A 21,365-nucleotide genomic window follows, 5' to 3' on the forward strand; every position below is an offset into this window, starting at 1 on the left:
CCTTCTGTTGGAGCGCCATCTTGTGGCAGGTTTAAGAAATGTTATTCTTGTAAATCCAAACTGATGCACCTCCATAGCAGACTGTGGAGGCTTTCAGTGACATGAAGACTTGATTTATACTGTCATATTCTCCTGTTACACAAAGCACAGCACGCTGAACATGGATGAACTGAAACTCCCAGCATCTGACTGAGGAAAAGCACAAATCATTCTCACACTGACTCCTGCTTGATTTTAGATTTGCTTTCAAATCCTCACACTTTCATATGAAGCACTAAATGGGCTCCAGACTGTTTATCTCAGCTTCCTGTCAAACACACTGCTGCTCACACCGAGGCTCAGTTTACTCCTCCAGCCTGGCTTAACCTGCTGTCTGTTAAAAACAGTCCCACACTCCTCTGTTTAATCCTTCTGATCAGACTCTTTGATTTTGTATTGTTTTTACCTGAAGTTATGTTTTTGACATGGTTCTGTCTGTGAAATAAACCTCACACACACACTGCTACAGTCCTTCATACACTTAGAAACGAAGCTGCTCCTTTCCTCAGTGCTGACACATAAAGAAGAGTTGGTTTTATATCCAACACGTCTCTGTTCCAGAAAACAGCTTCAGCAGCCTCTGAGTCTGAACTTGGAGTTGGTTATAAGCCACAGGCCTGTGTGCACAGCAATGAGGAAATATAATGCAGTAAGTGAAACATGGATGTGTGGAACAGATTATCCCAAAGGTTGATTCTGTTCATCTGGACGTTCTCAGTGAAACATTTGGTCTCTCGGTCAGGTGACTCCTTTAGTCTCAGCTGACTGCAGGTTTCCAAACCTTTGTCACTGGATCACTCACTTCATCTCCAACGTGTCCCTGACACAGACAGCTGGAGCCGTTACAGCAAAATCATTGATCATCGTTTTTAGAACATTAGCTGGTGTTGGTGGGCAGGCTAGCAGTGCTAATTGTTAGCACTAGTTCTGCTGCTCTCCCTTTGTCTCTGTTATTGTTGGTCTTTAGTGAACAATAGAAAGTGTCTTCATGAGACTGTTGCCTAATGTTCAAATGTAGATAACACCACCTGCACCAACCTGTTACACAGCACAACCCTCTGGTGTAGCTTTGGCTGGAGCACATATTGGCAGCTCCAGTGACATCACCACTCCATGGTGACATCATCTCTACAGACTGTGGCTGTTACATATCCTCACCTGGTAATAATAAGACTGTCCTCAGCTGCACACAGCTCCAAGATGAACAAACTGAAGTAAATACAAATTAGAGTTACGATAGATTGAAATCTTGTAATCAGAGCTAATTCTTAGTGAAACTCTCACAACATCATATCATGATCCTGGGTTAGTGTCTCGGTCTCAGATCACAACATCAGCACAGGCTTGGCTTGGGTGAGGTATTGAGTGGTTCTTGTCCATGACAGCTGCAGGTACAGTGCCATCAGCCATGCTGCACCACATGTCTGCCCAGGAACATTAGTGTGGCTGAGTCTCATGTAAACAAGCACCACGACTGCAGTTTTTGTGTTGGATGTAAAAGGCGCACATGACACTGTGATGTAGGCTAGAATCATGGCAGCAGTCAATGACGGTCCAGGCGTGGGATTTCTCTCGTGGAAATATGCACATTATCTTCTCCTTTCTATTGGTAGGTGGCACAGTGCACTTGTGGCACGTAAGCAAGCTAGAAGACTGGCAAAGTTATGGAAGCAACACATTAACAAGAGAATTCTGAGTAAAACCAAAGTTACTTTCCCTAGTAACTAGTTACTTTGAAAGTAACGAGTAACTTGAAGTAACTGAGTTACTTTTGAGAGAAGTAACTAGTAATGTAACTAAGTTACTATTTTAAAGTAACTTACCCAACACTGCTTATAACCAACTCCAAGTTCAGACTCAGAGGCTGCTGAAGCTGTTTTCTGGAACAGAGACGTGTTGGATATAAAACCAACTCTTCTTTATGTGTCAGCACTGAGGAAAGGAGCAGCTTCGTTTCTAAGTGTATGAAGGACTGTAGCAGTGTGTGTGTGAGGTTTATTTCACAGACAGAACCATGTCAAAAACATAACTTCAGGTAAAAACAATACAAAATCAAAGAGTCTGATCAGAAGGATTAAACAGAGGAGTGTGGGACTGTTTTTAACAGACAGCAGGTTAAGCCAGGCTGGAGGAGTAAACTGAGCCTCGGTGTGAGCAGCAGTGTGTTTGACAGGAAGCTGAGATAAACAGTCTGGAGCCCATTTAGTGCTTCATATGAAAGTGTGAGGATTTGAAAGCAAATCTAAAATCAAGCAGGAGTCAGTGTGAGAATGATTTGTGCTTTTCCTCAGTCAGATGCTGGGAGTTTCAGTTCATCCATGTTCAGCGTGCTGTGCTTTGTGTAACAGGAGAATATGACAGTATAAATCAAGTCTTCATGTCACTGAAAGCCTCCACAGTCTGCTATGGAGGTGCATCAGTTTGGATTTACAAGAATAACATTTCTTAAACCTGCCACAAGATGGCGCTCCAACAGAAGGGATGTCCACAGTGTAACACAGACACACACATACTGTGTGAATGTGTGAGTGAATGGGCTTTCAACACAAGGCTTCTGCTGCTACCTTTAATTACATAATTAGCTAACAAGAACAAACTGTTAATTACCACCAAAGAACGGCTCCAGATTTTAGCTGCTGACCATTTTGTGAAACGTTGATTACATCAGCTTATTGTTGATTTTTCAACCTTAATATCAGCTGCTTTAAAGGAGCCTCGTTCTCTCGCAGTAACACTTTTCTTCACTAGATGCAGTGCAGGCACAGTCTGTGTTTCTAAACTACACACTAATGTTCATTGTTGTGCAGCTAAATCCTCCCTCTGGATGGGAAGAATCCCTGTCAGGCTTCAAACACCTGGCTTGGTGTTCTGGAGCTAATGTGTCACCTGTGAGGACTCTGAGATGAACACACAGCAGACACTTCAGTTCTCCGTCTGTGTGTCCTCAGTTTCCCAGCATGCCTTGGCTGTGGTGGTGGAGGTGAATGAGGGGGAACATGCTGCTCTGTCAGCACTCAGGTTTCATACCTGGTGATCTCAGAGGACAAAGCGGCGTTACAGCAGCGCACGTTGATGAGACCTGATGCTCTGAACAGTTCAGACTTCAGCCTCACTCTGAGAAAACAAACGACTGACTGTCAGCAGCAACTACACCTGCTCCATCAGTGACGGAGAGAAGAACTGAGACTGAGAGACATACAGCTGCAGGTCAAAGGTCAGAAACGCCCGCTCTTTGTACGGGTCAGGAGTTAGTACTGCAGAGGTCAGAGGTCAGCTTGCTGACAAACCATTTGAAACAGTTTGGAGCTAAAAGCACAACAGCAGAGGAAAGAAGAGACACTGCAGAGATGATGCAAAATATTGTGTTTTGTTCTCAGCTGTCAAAAAGTGTAACACACGTGTTCCAGCACAGCCTTTGTGTACTTTCACTTCTCCATACTGTCCATTGGAAATCCTGTTTGTTCCTTTTTGATTTCAGTCCATGTGTCCAAAGGAAACTTCTGTCCCACACTTTCTCTGCTGACTCTTCACCGATGCTCAGATGATCTCAGATGATTTCACCAGAACTCATCAAAATTCGGGCTCCACAGAAACCCAGACGTCACTAAACAAGCGTAACAAGCAAAGTGAAAACTGGTCGTTCAGCTTTATTGACCAAAGATAAGCTCACATGTCACCTCATGACACAGACACTTATTTCCACAGCATGCACGAGGACTGACAATAAGTGTCTATAAAGCCACTTCTATCTGCCACACCTGTGCTTCTGTCATGGTTGCTCTCCTCTCACTCTGTCATTTATCCACAGTCTGCCTCCCTCTGCTCCGTCAGCTGACGTCCTCTCTACACCACCTGCTGTGTTTTATCCTGCAAAAACACATTTAAGAAGCGTTGCACCGAGTAACGGGAGGAACTGCTATAAAATCCATTTAAAGGAGGTGGTGCTGAGTGCTGTGACTGGGGTCCCACCACTGACATCACGGGTGGAGGACATGTTGGAAAAGTGCTGTGCAGCCAGCAGAGCTTACAGTCTGTCCTGTGTGTCATACAGGCTCTCACACTTAGTGTTTCTGTGACACATTGAAGAGAAGTTTGTGTTGTTCACAGTTGTGCTTGTACTGAGTGACAGCTGACATGACCTAACAGGAATAATGTGTCTGTGCTGAATGAGAAGTAACACACAATGAAGTCTTGATGCATCTCAATCATCCAGGAAAGTGAGTCTGTTGCTTCTGTTCATCTGGACGCAGCGTTTTGTGGGAGAAACGTGTCGTCATCATCAGGTGACGTCTTCAGTCTCAGCTGCAGGTTTCAGTCTTACAAACAGGACATTTGCATAAAGACTGAAAGCAGCTGCAGGAACGATGGGCTGGGAGCTCCGTTCCTTCATCTTAATTATGCAGATTCTCAGGACCATTGATCAACAACCACTGATCCATGTCCATGAGTCCCATTCACAGAGATGTGGGAATGGCTGCAGTCACAGCATGTAAGATGGAAATAAATGAGAAGTATTTAGCTGAAGTGGATTTGATTTATGTTACTTCTTTTTTAACTTGTAGTTCTACATTGGAAGATTATTGTGATATTGAAATATAAAAATACATTTATATTCTATTATTTTCTCAAAATAAGCGTCACACTCGTGGAAGCCGGTGTAGCCGCATTTATGGAGACTTTCAGCCCCAGGTAGGCCAGTTATGGATCTTCGGATCCACATTATGTCAGCAGCTGTTCTCCACCGTGAACTGTGTTAAAACAAACACGCTCACGCCTCACAGACGACAGCTTACAGTCCTGTAGAGATAAAGTGACTTCGTACAGCCCCGTCTTCAGTCTTGTGGAGATGATCTCGACGCTTTGGTGGATGTTACTAGCTCCTGTGCAGTATTTTGTAAAGACATGATTATACCCCGTAAGCGCGTTAAAATTTACGCTAACAATAAGCCATGGGTCACTAAAAGTGTCAAATCCTGTTTAAGGAAAAAGAGACAGGCCTTTAAAGAGGGGCTGTTACCGATTTTCAGACAGCTACCAAGGAAATGAAAATCGAGATCTTGAAAGCAAAACAGACAAAAACCTTCTTGAAAGCAAATTTGCTGCAAAAACTTTTGGGTCTGCCTGGACTTGTATGAAAACCATAGCAGGGTTTCAAAATCCCCAGAGCAGCAGTCAGGTCATTTTAGATGTTTTAATTCAGACAGAGATTTTCAAATGCTTTAAACATGTTTTATGCTCGTTTTAGTTCTTCTGATTTCAGCGAGGATATTTGGGAAGTGAAACAGAAACTGAGAGATACTCAGCACTTTATCATTGAACTCAGCGATGTTAAAAAGGCCTTTCATACAGTCAATGTGAACAAGAGCCAGGGTCCTGATAATATTAGTGGCCGCCTAATTAAACCTTGTGCTGATGAACTCAGTCCTATATTTCAGGTTATTTTTAACAAATCCTTGCAAACACAACATGTGCCCTCTCTTTGCAAAGAAGCAGTCGTGGTTCCTGTCCCTAAATCTAAACGACTTCAGGCCTGTTGCCTCACTTCAGTTGTCATGAAAGTCTTTGAAAAAATCATCAGAAATGTGATTATGAAGAGACTGAAGGTCAGCTGGATCCAATGCAGTTTGCATATAGGCCCAACAGAGGAGTGGAGGACGCACTTTTGACTTTACTAAATCTGATTCTTAAACATGTAGAGAGTAAAGGGACTTTTGCAAGACTTCTTTTCATTGATTTTTCTTCGGCTTTTAATACAACACAGCCCCATATTTTAATTAAAAGACTTTTAGAACAGTTTGAAATCAGGAAAAACCTGGTGGGCTGGATTTTAGATTTTCTAACTGACAGGTCACAAAGAGTGAGAATAAATGGGGTTCTGTCTGACCCAGTGTTCTCCTCCACAGGTTCTCCTCAAGGCTGCGTCCTATCGCCCTTATTATTCACTCTCTATACAAACATGTGTCAGGGCAGACATGAAAACAGGGTCATTATTAAATATGCAGATGACTCTGTTATTGTCAGCTTACTGAAAGAGGGTGAAACTAACCACGGCCCAGTCATTGATGACTTTGTTCAGTGGTGGGAGGAGTCTTATCTCCAGCTGAACATATCTAAAACAAAAGATATGGTTGTTGATTTTAGGAAACAACAAAATGGGCACGGAGTCACTTTAATTAAAGGTCAGAAAATAGAGCAAGTACAATCATATAAATATCTTGGGACCATAATCAATGAAAAACTGAACTTTGATCAAAATTGCAAATCAGTTTGTAAAAAGGGTCACCAGCACCTTTATTGCCTTAGGAAACTTGTTCATTTCCACATTGACCAAAAAATTTTAACTTTGTTTTATCGTTCTTTTATTGAGTCTGTTTTATCCTTTTGTTTGGTGGCATGGTTCGGTCAGACCTCTGTCACAGAGAAAAACTCTCTGAATCAGATAGTGAGATGGTCCAGTCGTCTGATAGGTGAGCCACAGTCTTGTTTAGCCTCCCTGTACTCTGAGCAGGTACAGAGGATGGCTTTATCAATCCTTAAAAATGGTTCCCATCCTCTAAGGGGTGAATTTCAGCTTCTTCCCTCAGGACGGAGGTTTCTATTTCCGAGATGCAGGACAAAGCGTTATAAAAACAGCTTTGTCCCCGTTGCTGTCACTGAATTAAATAAGAACTGTTTTTGATTCGAAATATTAAAGTATGTGTCACAGTGAGTTTTATATATTTACTAGGTATGTGTGTTTTTAAAGGGATGTCAAATGCTGTCATTTTTCTGTAAAGCAAATTTACCTTGCCTTTGGGTATAAATAAAGTTACCTTACCTGCAGACGCTGTGCGCAGAGGTTCAGGAGCAGAAGTCCCATTGTAAACATATCACGGCAGACCCGACGATGTTTGCATGAACGCGCTTTTTTTAAAAGTCAGGTCAAGGCTCCAAAAGCCCAAAGGCGATATAACAGTTTGTGTTTGCTACATGGATCATTGTAGTTCAGCTTTCCTTTGTTATATTTCTTTAAGAGCTCAAAATGTGTTCATTACATAAATCAAATGTAATTTTCTCTGTAGCACTTCATGGATTTCATAAGCAACACACTGTAGTTGTTCACACAAAGCATAAAGGTAAAAACAATATACACAGTGTTATCTTCATTTTAGATGTCACAAAGTATTTGCGGCTCCCAGTGTTTTCCCGAACCCTGACCCTTTGCGTGGAAACCGGGTCCAAAAGGCTCTTTGGGTGTTAAAGGTTGCTGACCCCTGCACTAGGCCCAACTGACACATATATTTGATTCCAAATACAAAAAATAATGTGTAACCTGCTGGAAGAATGTAGGAGGTTGAGACAGGATCTCAACACTTGGTGTCTGCAACAAAAGACAACAATATGTGGGCCGATCGTGGCTCAAGAGTTGGCAGCTCGTCTTGTAATCGGAAGGTTGCCGGTTCGAGCCCCGGCTCGGACAGTCTCGGTCGTTGTGTCCTTGGGCAAAAAAGCACTTTGGGGTCCTTAGGGACGAGTAAAGCGCTCTACAAATACAGGCCATGTAATGGCAGAAACATTCTCTAGTGTAAATCCTGACTAGTTCATTAACTACAGATCAGTTTCAGTGAACATTATTCACAGAGGGATCTGAGTTCCTTATACCAGACTCTACAGAAACTGTAACACTGTACAGCTCTGCGACTCAACAATATGACAACAATGTAACACACACTAGAATCATCAAATAAAGCCCCACTAACCACTAGAACTAGAACTAACTAACTAGCACTGGACACTTGCATATTAGAGATTTCTACCACCATAGGAGGCGAGATATCATCCTTGAACCAGAGCATCCAGCCCTCAATTTCGGACATAAAAAGCGACGTGGCCAGGCATGATAACACTTTGACTGAACTGCAGGACTGTGCCTCGAACCACTCTGACACCATCGCCACTCTCCAGGCCACTGTGGAGCGTTTGTCTGCGGAGGTAAAGAAGTTAGATGAGAGATGTGGAGCTCTTGAGGCACTCCAGGAGGAATAATTTAAGAACTGCAGGAATACCAGAAGGCACAGAGGGACCCAAGATGACTGAGTTGGTTCACACCTGTTGGCGGAGGCGCTATCTCTCGAGGAGAAGCCACTCATCGATCGAGCACATAGAGTGAATCGCCAGCGTCCCAAACAAAGTCATCTTCCTCGGCCCATCATCTTGAGATTGCACTACTACCACATTGGTGAGGAGATTCTGCTGAAAGCTGCAGAGAACAAGAACCTGATGTATAAGGGTTTTTAAAATAAACATCCTCCCAGATTTCCCTCCCTCTGTTGGAAACGCAGAGCCGCATTTGCAAATATGAGAGGAAGACTACGTGGGATGACCGGCGTCAGGTACAGACTGCTATACCCTGCAAAGCTGTTAGTGACCCATGGTGATGTGAGGAAAAGCTTTACCGATCCCAAAGAGACCGTAGACTACGCGGAGAAGCACCTCTCCCACCCACCTTCAAATGTATTAAAAGCAAGGATATATCTATATGTCTAACGCTGACACAGCACTGTGTTTCTTCTTTTCCCTTTATATTCCATGTAAAGGTGAATATGGAGCGTTTATGGAGCTCGTTTATTGACCAGCTGTCAGTTAGAAGGTAAGAGTTACTAGGTTAACAGAGGTTAGCAGTAACAGTACGGGGAAGTATATTGTGTTGTTCTTTTGTTGGTTTTTATTTTATCGTACTTTACTTTGTTATTTTGATTTTACCTGTTGTGAGTGCTTCCCGTAATTCTCCTTTTTCTTGCGCCGCTGCGGCCAGAGTTCACAACATTACATATTTTTGTATCTATAAACAGGAAGCTGACACTCTCCAGACTTTATCAAAGGTGTGAGCGTCACAGCAGAGGCCTTTGTGTCAACGTAGCTGAAGACAAAACACAGAAACACATGAAGGAGATTTTCCTGGCCTGGATTTTATACAAATATTCTGCAGTACATCAAAAATGAAAGAAAACCATTAGTCAACATATGAACATCACCTCTGAAGTTACAGAGCTTTGATTGGAGACACAGCTGAGCGTTTTGCATTTTGCATAATTAATTACATAATTAATTATGTAACCATAATTAAATGGTTACATCATCTTTAAAGTCCCCAGAGATCAGGAAAAGGGCCTGAGGGTGCTGTGTTTGGAGTCTGCTGGTTACAGTGTGCAGGACCTCACAGGCTGCTGCAGCGTTAGCAGAGGGCGGGACATACACAGCTATCATAATCACGTGTGTAAACTCTCGTGGTAGATAGTACGGTCTCATGCTAACCGCTAGCAGCTCAATGTCCTTACAGCATAACGTCTCTTTGATAGAGAAATGCCCAGAGTTACACCATCTATCGTTCACAAACACAGCCAGACCCCCTCCTCCCTTCTTACCACTCTCCGCTGTTCTGTCATAAGAGGCTCAGCAGCTAAAGCAGCACACCTGGGTCTCCCAGCCTATTAAAAGCAGCCCTTTGCTTCACCTGCTTCACTAAACATTATTATTTTAAGCAGAGTGGTGTGATTTATGTAGGCATTGCTGTGTGACAGGAGGACTTTTCTTGCACACCCACCAAATGAGGGCGCACATGCTTCCACGCCCACTGGTGACTGCACACATCCTTTCAAGGAAGCATTTCATTCATCCCTAACAAATGGAACAAAACACTGTGCAGCGTGTTCAGGTTTGAACGTGGCCCTGGCCTCTCTCTGCATCCACCTGGCACATGCAACACACATCCACTCCCTGCTGAACTGCTTGTATTTGATGTGTTGAAGTTTTGGTAAAGTTTGAATAAATTCCACTTTATTTATAGGAACATTTCATCTGTGGACTCCTGCTTCCCCTCTCCTTGAGCCAGTTTGTGACGGGAACATGACATAAGAAAAGTAATTTATCCCTTTTTGATTCTGTGTATCTGGCGCTCATCCAGTGAGTTCACACTTGGCAGAAACAGACTGAATTTGTCTGGAGAACTTTGGCTTCAGCCAAGTTAGATAAACACACTGTGTCTCTGTCAAAACAGCAGTGTAGTTGTGGCACCCCTGTGAGGGAATGACCACATTAATATTATTTTGTGTAAAACACTCATGTAACGGGACATTTTTCATTGCTATATGTATTTATTTTCAGTTTCTTTAAGAGGATAGAAAATCCATGTAACAGGGATTCATTTTATGTTAGAAAGCAGTGAGGGCGGAACTTTGGTGCTTGCTCCGGGGTTTCGGGGTGCAGTAAGTGGAGCCCACCTTCCGCTGCTTCCTCAGACACGTTCTGGAGGAAAGCAGAGACGTATCGTGTCTTCCTTACTCTGCTCTTCACCTGCTTTTACAGGTCGGTACACGGTGCTCGCACCGAAAATGTTGTTTATTGTCACCATGGTTACCCACGTTAATGTGAACGGGAGAGTTAAGGCGGTCCGCCAAAGTTATTTATATGTAAACACGGGAGAAAACCAGAGGAGTGTCCCGCGCGACCGCACCGCGAGCCCGCTCGTTAGGTGGAGCGCTCGTGAAGCAGAGTCAGTGCGCTCCTATGCTCTGTGCAAACGTGTTGTAATGCTCCAATCAAATCAGTTCTGTGAGATGTGAATGTTAATAGTTCTGTTAAAGTGACTGAGTAGATTAGCTAGTGTAACACAAGCACTCTGAGCAACTCTGTGTAGCTAACAGAGGCATTCATGGGTTGATTAAACAAGCTGTGTTTCATGATGCACTAAATAGTGATTTTGCCAGTAAATTACTGGAGGGAACAAATGTAATGTATTTACCAATGCTGTTATTGAATAGAACTGTTTAGCCAGTAAGACACTGCAGAAGACAATGTGATGTGTTTATTGATATGATAAAAGGATGTAGCTGTTATGGAAAGAAGTGTGAACTTGAGAAACTGAACCAGTTAAAAAGAGTATATTTCACTGATGTTGTGAAATAAGTAAATGTAATTGATGTGAATGAGGAACCAGCTGAACAGTATATTGAAAGCTCATGTTTAGTGTTTTATAGCATTTATTTGTGTGAAATAAATCAGACTCAGACACGTTCTGGAGGAAAGCAGAGACGCATCGTGTCTTCCTTACTCTGCTCTTCACCTGCTTTTACAGGTAACATATTTGTCATCGAGGTCTTCATCCTTGGGACCCGTAACATAGTAACTTCTTCATTGTTATACTTCTATAGTTTTCCCATTTTGTGAGCTGTGGATGTGGAAAGTGTCTCAGTGACACATCCACATGAAAACGGCGTTACCTTCGTTCATTTGCACGTCAAATGAACGAGCTGTTTGGACTTTAACGTCACAGCTGATGCTTCGATACTCGACCTCAAGAGTTCAGCTTCCACTCAGAGGTACAAGTACACACAGCAAAGATAAACGTGTACACAAGGTTGAACCCACAAGTGCACAGCTCCAACCAGAGATGGGCAGTAATCCGATTACTTTTTTCAAGAAACGAGTAAAGTGAGGGATTACTATTGCAAAAAAGGTAATTAGATTACTGTTACTTTCCCGTAAGCACGCTGCGTTACTGCGTTACTAAAACCGCAGCTGTGTGCAGATGAACAATGGATAATCTATCGAGTGTGAGCGTGCAGCGTTTAAAGCGTGGAAGCACTGACCTTACTTTGAGTTTGACTCTGTAAAAAGTGACAAAAACATTAGCATCCGCTGTTCACTGCGTGGGAAGACAACATGCTCACTCACTATGTGTTAATGGGCATGCTTATTTATAACTTTGATAAAATGTCATAAAAATAATTCCATGCCAGCTCACCATTGGTGATCAGGTAGTTTCTGTTCCAGTTCCAGTCCCATAAATCATGAAGCTTGCTGCCAGAAAAGCTTCAAATCTCCTTTGAAAGCTGTTTGTGGTCTTGATTGTGGGAGCTTCAGTTGTCTGACTCCAGCTGCCACACAGTGCTCACTGATATCATTTGCAAAAACCCCAGTGTGACAATATTTATCAGTGAAGCAGAAATCAGGAAGTGACGACTTTTCTTTGAACATTTGCTAAGGCTAAGCTGTGCTTTCTACCACAGTTGGGAATTTCCTGGTTTACAACAAATTATTGTGTCAACACCGCATAAGATTTCAAACTACAGGAAAATCACTGGAGTTATAAGAGGCAGACAACGACACACACACCACATGCATGCTGTTGCTATTTATTGTGGATTAACCTGTCAAGGGCAAGAACAAAATAATTCTGCCTCAAATACAGGAAATCATAGCTTTCCTGTATTTCCTCCATTGTTGGCATGCTGGTTAGTGCTGTTGCTCCACAGTAAGAAGGTCCTGGGCTAAATTATCCATGAATGTAAACGGCTGTGTGTTTCTATCTGATAGACTGGTGAGCTGTCCAGGGTGTACCCTGCCTGGTAACCTATCACTTCAGGGTTATTTCCCAGCCCTGCTGCAACCAGGATAGAGATAGGAGGATGGTAGTTGTTGTAGACCCATTCAATTTCAATTGAAGGATTAAAATGTTCCAGGAGCTCAACTTACTCCATCTGAACATGTTTCAATCGTGTTTTATGAACACAACATGCAGCTTTACTGAATATGAAAAGGTTGTGTTGATTTAACTCAGTTGTTTAAGTTTCTGCCAAAGCAAAACCTTTGTGTGCAACCAGTGTCCACTATTGAATCAAGTAAATCCAACATGTTTTTGTCAGTGCAAAAGGAGTTACGGTGCCTGTATTCCTGCACAATATTGTCCCGGGAGGGAGAAAAACTTTCTGGTGAAGTTTTGGTTGATTTTTGGGTTTTGCTTGACACTAGGTTGATTTTATCAGTGAGGTTTGGATTGTTTTCTTTCTCTAAGAGAGAGAAAGATGGTTTTATGCTTGGACATGTTTGCAATGGGCCCCAGTATTTGTTACTTTATTAGTATTTTATTGGTTGCGTTTGTTTGTGCTTTTGTTACAGTGCACTGAGATAAGAACATCTGAGAGGTGTGATCCACCGGTGGTGATATTTTGGTATTTTGTGAGTTCCCGATTTAACAAATCAGCTCTTTAATCCAGACCTGAGAGGTTGAACTTTAAAGCGCTATAAAATATTCTTACTGGAAACAGTGGCAAAGTGTTTTTCTCCATGATTATAATGGGCTTGGGAGAAATTCACTTATATGTGACATTGATCACATGAGAAGTCCTGAGCCTAAAAGGATTGCAGCGAGTCAATCCAGTCCAAAAACAAGGAGCTGTTTTCCTTTAAAATGATGACGTCATCTTGCTGGTGATGGAGGCTCGAATAGGCTGCGTGTCAGACTCCATTATCAGCAATATCTGGTATGAATGTGTGTGGATGTATGCATGTGACTGGACTGTGACGGACTGACGACTAAAAATTTAACTGACTTGATACTGAGACAAAAACGGTGCCGACTTTAGGATTAGTGAATGTCCACAACAATTCACCCAGCCTGTAGAAGAAGGGTGGAGGTTTTGTCTTGCTTTGTTTGTGCAGGAGCAGAAGGATGACAGAGACTAAAGGGGGAGGCTGTAGCTTCACATGAGTGTGAGCTGCAGACTGAACCCTTTGGTTGCTAATGTTGAGTCACTGATGTTTGCATTAAGAAAATTGTGTTTTATTAGCTGTGTTTTAATTAAGGTATCACATTATATTGTTGGGAATGTTAAATGCTAAAGTGAAGAAAAGCTTTGATTTCACTCATGACTGAACATGTTATTATTAACCATAGCAGGCCACTGTAAAGAGTCAATTAACTGTTATAGAGGAAAAAAAGGCCAAAAACTCTGTTAATACCTATGAATAACAGGCAATGATAGACTTGTCACATTCAAAATAGAGATATGTAATAACAAACACGGGTCCGTGTCATTTAGGTTCTCCATTGAAATAGTCAATCATTTAGAAAAGTAGAATATATATATATATATATGTCTCAACGCTGTTTCTCAATAATATTAAAAACCTAAAAACTATTGTTGTGGAAGATAGAAGTCACTGTGACAGCCCTCTGACTGTGGAGGACGTTTGTAATCCTATTTCTGCACTTAAGGCCAACAAATCTCCCGGCACAGATGGTTTAACTGCAGAGTTTTATGAATCATTTTCTAATCTCCTGGCTCCGTTCTTACTGCAGCTTTTCATAGGAAGTGTAGAGAATAACATCCTCCCTCCTACTCTTACTCAGGGTCTCATAACACTTATTCCAAAGCCAAACAAAGACTTACTTCTTATTGATAATTGGAGACCCATCTGTCTGCTCAATGATGACTATGAGATTATGGCTTTAGTACTTGCTAACAGAATGAAAGAGTTCTTGGACACAATTATGGATGAGACACAATCAGGCTTTATGAGAAACAGACACCTTTCTAAGAACATGAGACTGGTTTTAGATCTACTTGATTACTCTGATTTGGTATCTGACTATAGCTTCATTCTCTTCCTGGATTTTTAAAAGGCTTTTGATACAATTGAACATCAATTTATTTTCCACTCTTTGGAAAAATTTGGCATTTTTCTGTAAAGCTATCAAAACCTTGTACACAAATGGCAATAGCTCAATTAAAATGATTAAGACTCCACCCCGAGATTTGACCTGTTATACAAGGAATCAGCACAGCTGATAAGGAGCTCATCATCAGCCAGCTAGCTGATGACACCACACTCTTCTTGAAGAATGCAAATCAAATCCGTCCAGCCCTTAGTGTTATTAGTGATTTCTCTGAGGCATCTGCTTTATGTCGAAATCTAAAAAAATGTGAATTACTAGCAATTAAAGGCTGCACTGCAAATGCTCTCTGTAACATTTCTGTTAAACAAGAAGTCACATATCCAGGTCTGTTAATATCCAAAGACCAAAGGTCAAGATGCTCGTCAAACTTGTCAAACAGTGTTGGGGAATTCTCAATGGTGCTTGGTGCCATACCCTCAGGGACTTTAATGTTATATAAAAACACTGACAGCTCAATATCTGCCTCAGTCACTCTCCCTGATCCAGCTGAGTCAGCAGTGGGAAAAATCTGCTTTTCACAGGAACTTGGTAACAGCAATAAGAGAATACGTAGTTTATTCCAAGAAGATATCATGTCTCTCCCATATATAGAATATCTTACTGGAACCGACATGTTCCAGATATCACCTGGAAGACAGTCTGGATGATCCCATAAATATCTAATTGTGAACAAGGTGAAGGAAATCTCATATAAAATTCTTCATAAATGTGACCCAGCCAGTCACTATATGGTAACATTTAAAAGAGACATAAATACTAATTGAACTTTCTGTGGGGATCATCCAGAAACTGTGGCACATCTCTTTTGGTTCCTCTACACAGAGATTCTGGAAGAATTTAGCAGTTTTGTTATTGTCCATATTTTAAGGGAGTTTTCTTTACGATGGAAAATGTTTTATTCTTTTTCTTTAAGTTCCCCAGGAAGAATGATAAATGTTTTTTTTTATAAAATATTTGTTAATACTTTTAGCTATTTTATATCCATAAATGTAAGTTTATTAATAAAACACCATATTTCTGCCTTTTTATAAGGATATGAATTGTACATACAATCAATTTCAGACTCAACCAACAAAAAGCCTCTCAGAACAATATTTATATTGTAACAGTTGCTATTGTAATGCAGTGTACCACCACATGGCGGCGCCTCCTGTCTCACGACTGGTGTCACCCCCTTTTTGTTCTTCTTCGCACTCCTCCTGTAATGGATGCTCCCGTGTGTACGCGGACTAGTGTGCTCTTTAGTAATGTGTGGTAGAGGTAGCACTTTTATTTTTGATATTGTAAATAAATGAGTACTTTTTGGAAAGTCAGAAGCTGTTGCTCATTCGCTATCCACCTGCACACTGCGGCTGGCTTCATCTCCACTGCACGTTACAACTGGCGCCCGAACTTTTTCCCCTTGGACTTCAGACGATTTTTGCATCCCGCCGAGGATTCTTCTCTTCTAGCACGTGAACTGTCTCGGAAATCCCCCCAGTTTTGCGGACGCTCGGACGTTTTCTCCAGCCATGGCCGCAGCCTCAGCTCAGGTTGGACCCGACTAATTTCTGGATACCGTGATGTGCCGCTGCTCCGCTTGGGAGAAAGAAAAAGAGAGAAGCTGACTCCGCGACGCGAATGGACTCCGTGGATTTGTTATTTGTTGTTGGTTTCGTCTTCTAAGGATTCATTCTTCTGTGGAGAGCCTGGACATGAACATTTCTGCTGGCTTTTCATTCCCCTTTCCCTCTGCTGAGACTGACTGTAGCACATGTAAGTGATAGCTTGGCCGACTACAACCGTTGGTGCTGGTCTTCGGCTCAGTATAACGAAACGACTTAAAACTAATCTTGCATTGAGCTCTAGTGTTGCAGACATGCTATTGTAATAACATGGTTCTGATCACTCCAGTCTAATTTCAGTTGTTGGGCGAAATTTTATATGTGGTTTTTCTCAATTTAATCTTGAACGCATTTTTGCAGTTTTGTCTTTCTAGTCTGACCTAACTGACTCTTTTACTGCTATATCAATAACTGCGCTGTGCCCTGGAGCGGCTTAATTTTTTTGAAATCGCAATGGCACACTGCCCAGACGACTCTGACTCAGACATGGAACTTACCTCGTTACCTATGTGCCAGATAGTTGAAAATGTGACTCCTAGCCTTAGCCAACAAGTGGTGGAGTTAAGAACTGAGGTGAATAAGCTTAGTGATTGTTTACGTGACTCACTGAACATACAGCAGAGTTTACTAAGGCCGTGGGACCAACTCACAACGGGGAACTCTCCCCCTCCTGCAGTCCCACAGTCTCCTGTTTTCCCAATGGCCACATCGACACCTCATGTTCATGTGATGGACAAAACTGAACCCACCAACAGTACCAATCCGTTCCTGCCCAGCAACCCATTTCAACCTACAAATCCTTTCCTCCCATCTCACTCAGTTGAAGTCAGCAGCACTTCCAGAGTGATTGCGGCAGCTTTACATCACGCAAAGCTGGAGCCTCCTGTGTATGCTGGGGACGGAAAAGTGCAACCTGAGGACTGGTTAAATGCAGTTGGCATATACAAAGCCTCATTGAACCTAACTGATGGGCAATTGCTAAATGAACTGCCACACTTTCTTGCAAAAGAGCCCTGGAAATTAGGGGTGCAACGATATTCGTATCGATATTGAACCGTTCGATACAGTGCTTTCGGTTCGGTACGCATATGTATCGAACAATACAATTTTTTTCAATTTTTTTCAATTTTTTTTTTTTTTTTTTTTTTTTGTGTCCCGTTTGGATCTATAGCCATCAGAATTGTTGTCTTGAGGCCAAGAAAGATGCCAAGAGGATTTATTTTAAGTGGATCATCATATTGGTCCATTTGATTGACCTTTATTATAATTATGAATTTACTTTATTTTCAGTTGCAAACGGGACAGACATGACTGTGGGATAGGACAGGGGGAAAGAATGAAAGAAAGAGGGGGAGAGAAAGAAAGAAAACCAAAGGGGAGGAAAAAAAAAGAACAATACAAAATTTGTAATTTATTTTATCAACTTTCCTTCTGACGATGCCGTCTGTGTTGAGCGCTCAGTGAATCTGCATTTGACTACTCCGCCTAGGCTCGAGAGTGCAGCCTAGGCGGAGTAGTCGAACGCAGATTCACTGAGCACTCAACACAGACAGCATGGTCAGAAGGAAGAGCGCAGGGCAAGCTAGCAAGACAGAAGTGGACCTCCCCACCCTCATTCAGATCTGGCGTTTGGAATTATTTTGGTTTTCATGTGACGTATGACCCTGAAGGTAAGCGAGTCATGGACTAAAGTAAAACAGTATGTTGGATGTGCCATGCAATGCTCAATTACATGGGTGGGAGCTAGTGTGTTAGCGCAGTTAGCTCGTTAACGTGTTGGCCGTCTAGCCCCTCTGTATAGGGTAGCTCGTTAACGGAGATTTGCCGTGTTGTGGCGTTAAGGTTATTTCAACGAGATTAACCTGAAAGCACTAGTGGGAACACAACGAATATGACTGCACATTTACACCGACATCATCCTAGTGCAAAGACAAAAACAACAAGCATGCATGCTACAAACTTTAGCCGAGTCATTTAGACAGCTGTTAGCACAGGATTCTCCTTATGGAGACCTGATATGTTTAATATGCTGCTGAGAATATAGCCCAGAAGAAGCGGATAGTATAGCTTTTATTTTGGAAAGAGACATTTCTCTGTAATAAACTCTCTTTTCCAAAGATGAGTGATTCCTCAATCAGATACAGGGCTCGCAATATCGCTAGCCCGACGTCCCGGGGCTATCTCTGCCCTGCCTGTCGGGCTATTGTAGGAAGGAAAAATATATGTCAATGCTTTTGCATTCTTTCAGAAATGTAGCTGGGTAATTATGTCATTGGGTGAGCCACTGTCAATATGTGACATATTGAAATCGTGTTTGAATTTGCGCTTGTTTTTTTGCTTTCACTTTGCAATCGCGCGAACTGTGTATAGAGAGCGACAGCACTGATCTGTGAGTGATGATAATTTGTGCACCAATTCCTCTGACATCGTCTTATTAATTGTTAGCTTACTATGCAAACATGACAAGTGAAATCTCCCGCAGCTTAAACATGTGAGAGGTTGATCGCGCAGAGAATCGCTGAGCTTATGTGAGTGCGGCAGGATATATATTTCACTACGATGACCTGGATGATTGAGAACCTTCACAGACAGATATATATTTTAGTTCTGCTGAGCCAAATAAGACAGGTCAGGGTGAAGAAGTGACAGCCAAAGAAAAGCTTACCACAAAACGGAGAAGTTATGACAAATCAGACTATAAGGCAAAAAGAAAGTGCAGCTTTATGGTTTCATGGACAAAAGAATTTCTGTGGCTGCAATATGACGAGCTAAAAAACAACACGCACAAGGGTTAGGGTTAAATTTAAAAACTGTACTTTTGTGTTAAAATATATATTTATAATTTTAATAAATGACAAATTAAAAAGGCATGAACATTTTTTTTGTATCGAAAAAATATCGAACCGTGACACCAAAGTATCGAACCGAACCGAACCGTGAATTTTGTGTATCGTTGCACCCCTACTGGAAATGGTTCAAGGCACTGAGCTCCCACATCACATCATGGGCTCAATTCTGTCAACTGTTTAAGACAGTTTTTCTGCCCTCCGACAACCAAGAACGCATCCTGAGAGGAATTTTGGATCGTGTTCAGGCTCAGGACGAGCCGCTCCCAACCTTTGTCGCCCACATGTTGAGTGAGTTTGACAAACTGAAGAGCCCCCCACCTGAAAAAGACAGAATTGACCTAATTAGTAAACATGCTCTCGAAAAATACAGAGTTGCCCTGTATGGCGCTAATGTCACTTCTGTAATGGACCTGCTGCTACGCGCTCATGAGCTTCACTCAGTGCTTGGACCACAAAGACCACAGCCTGCTTTATGTAGCAAAGACAACTATAAGCCTGAACCTTACTGCTTCAAATGCTCTCAGCCAGGGTTCACTACACGCACCTGCCCAAACTGTAACACCCAACCTCATTTGCCACAACGAGCCTCGAACACCGCTAGGCATGGCCCAGTCCAGCCATTGCCAGCACCTGGCCCCTCTGACCCTGGCCATGAAAAGGTGGAATTAAGCAGCACCACATCCCAGCCACAATACAGGCAGTCGGGAAACTACGGCGGGGGGGGGGGGGGGGGGGACATTTCACAGAGGCCAACCTTCCCCCAGTTACTAACGGAGCCTCACACGCCCGATTCACTACAGGGTGGACACAGTCTTGGACACTTGGAAGACAATTTTTCACAAGTCCACTGGAATACCCCACTAAGAACGAAAGTGAACTTCAATGCTTCATCTGTGGATGCTACCCTCGACACAGGTGCTTCCCTCTCGGCTGTACGAACAGATCTCATTCAAGTAAATGACTCTTACCCTAGAAACACAAGTGAGTGGAATGGTCCTGCAGTTAACCTCGCCAATAATGCTCCCTGTATCCCTGTTGGTGTTATTTGGCTCAATATTGCATTCATGAACAAGAACTTTTACCAGCGTTTTGCCATAATACCAGATTTGTCCTCTCCTTTCATTCTGGGAATGGATTTTATGGCAAGAGCTTCTGTTTCTATTCACATTCCCACTAGAACAGTCTACATTGAGGACATCCCCTGCCCACTCGCAGACAATGAAGAGGACCTTCAAAATGATTACTCACATTCACCTGGAACACTGATGTCTTTGGACTTGGTTCGCTCAGACTTAACAGCCAAACTGTCTGAAGCAAGTCTCTCAGAGAACAAGGATGCTTTACTAAATCTGCTCAGCAAGTTTAGCTCCTTGTTTGATGGTCAACTTGGTCGAACGGCTCTCACTGAGCACACCATAGACTGGCAATGCAACACCTGTCAATCTCCCACCCTATCGCACGTCACCTGCTAAGAAACGTGTGATTGAAGAACAAGTGCAACAAATGTTGAAGGACAACATCATTGAACTTTCCACAAGCCCTTGGGCAGCTCCTGTAGTCATTGTAAATAGAGCGGCCACGGAACCAAGGTTTTGTGTGGACTTTCGAGGGCTCAATCAAGTTACCCGAAAAGACTCTTATCCCCTGCCTCGTGTAGATGAGTCTTTGGACTTTCTGGCAAGAGGAAAGTTTGTCTCGACATTGGACTTAGCGCGAGGCTATTGGCAGGTTGCTGTAGCAGAGGACTCGAAGCCTAAAACTGCCTTCATCTCTCACTGCGGTCTCTTCCAGTTTCGGGTGCTGCCCTTTGGGCTCTGCAACGCACCTGCAACTTTTCAGAGACTCATGAACTCTGTGCTTGCTGGCCTCATTTGCAAAATGTGCGCAGTCTACCTGGATGACATTGTTATCGCCTCACCTACCTTTGAACAGCACTTAGTGGATCTTGAGGAGGTGCTGGGCAGACTCCAGGCTGCTGGCTTGTCATTGAAGCTCAAAAAGTGCCAATTCTGCCTCGATGAATTCACCTTTCTCGGGTACCGCATCACATCATTAGGTGTTAAGCCCGATCCGGACAAAGTAAAGGCGGTTAAGGAGTTTGATACCCCAACCTCAGTGAAACACGTCCGTCAGTTCCTTGGCTTGACTGGCTATTATCGACGCTTCATTCAGAATTATGCCCGCCATGCTGAACCTCTTCACGCCATCACCAGAAAAGACAATGCTTTCCACTGGGACGACAGCTGTCGAAGGGCCATGGACACTTTGAAGGATCATGTCACATCAGCCCCGATCCTGTCATTTCCAGACTTCAACCATCCCTTTTCCATTCACGCCGATGCATGTGACATTGGTCTTGGGGCAGTGTTGATGCAA

General features: G+C 42.7%; 2 protein-coding genes across 4 annotated transcripts in view; both read left to right on the plus strand.

Annotated features, from left to right (window-relative positions):
- The first annotated feature begins 10,292 nt into the window (after positions 1-10,292).
- LOC146672662 (uncharacterized) overlaps positions 10,293-21,365 on the plus strand; it is a 31,938-nt gene continuing 20,865 nt past the window's right edge. For 2 of the 3 annotated variants that reach the window (XM_085388218.1, XM_085388233.1), the window contains exon 1: positions 10,293-10,383. The gene's annotated coding sequence lies outside the window, so the exon portion shown is untranslated. Of the gene's footprint in view, positions 10,384-10,438; positions 11,153-21,365 lie in introns of those variants that run through there. The other variant, XM_085388228.1, reaches the window with a different exon arrangement.
- On the plus strand, positions 18,478-20,470 carry LOC146672663 (uncharacterized). Its single transcript, XM_085388242.1, has one exon. It carries the CDS (start codon positions 19,010-19,012, stop codon positions 20,459-20,461), a length of 1,452 nt encoding a protein of 483 aa, XP_085244368.1. The 5' UTR covers positions 18,478-19,009; the 3' UTR covers positions 20,462-20,470.

Source organism: Rhamphochromis longiceps, linkage group LG3, assembly GCF_057381845.1.
Source record: "Rhamphochromis longiceps isolate RC_006_pf linkage group LG3, R_longiceps_female_GT1.1, whole genome shotgun sequence".
NCBI lineage: Eukaryota > Metazoa > Chordata > Actinopteri > Cichliformes > Cichlidae > Rhamphochromis > Rhamphochromis longiceps.

Coding starts and splice junctions, on each gene's coding strand:
- LOC146672663 (XM_085388242.1), top strand. CDS start 19,010: ATGAACATTTTTTTTGTATCGAAAAAATATCGAACCGTGACACCAAAG.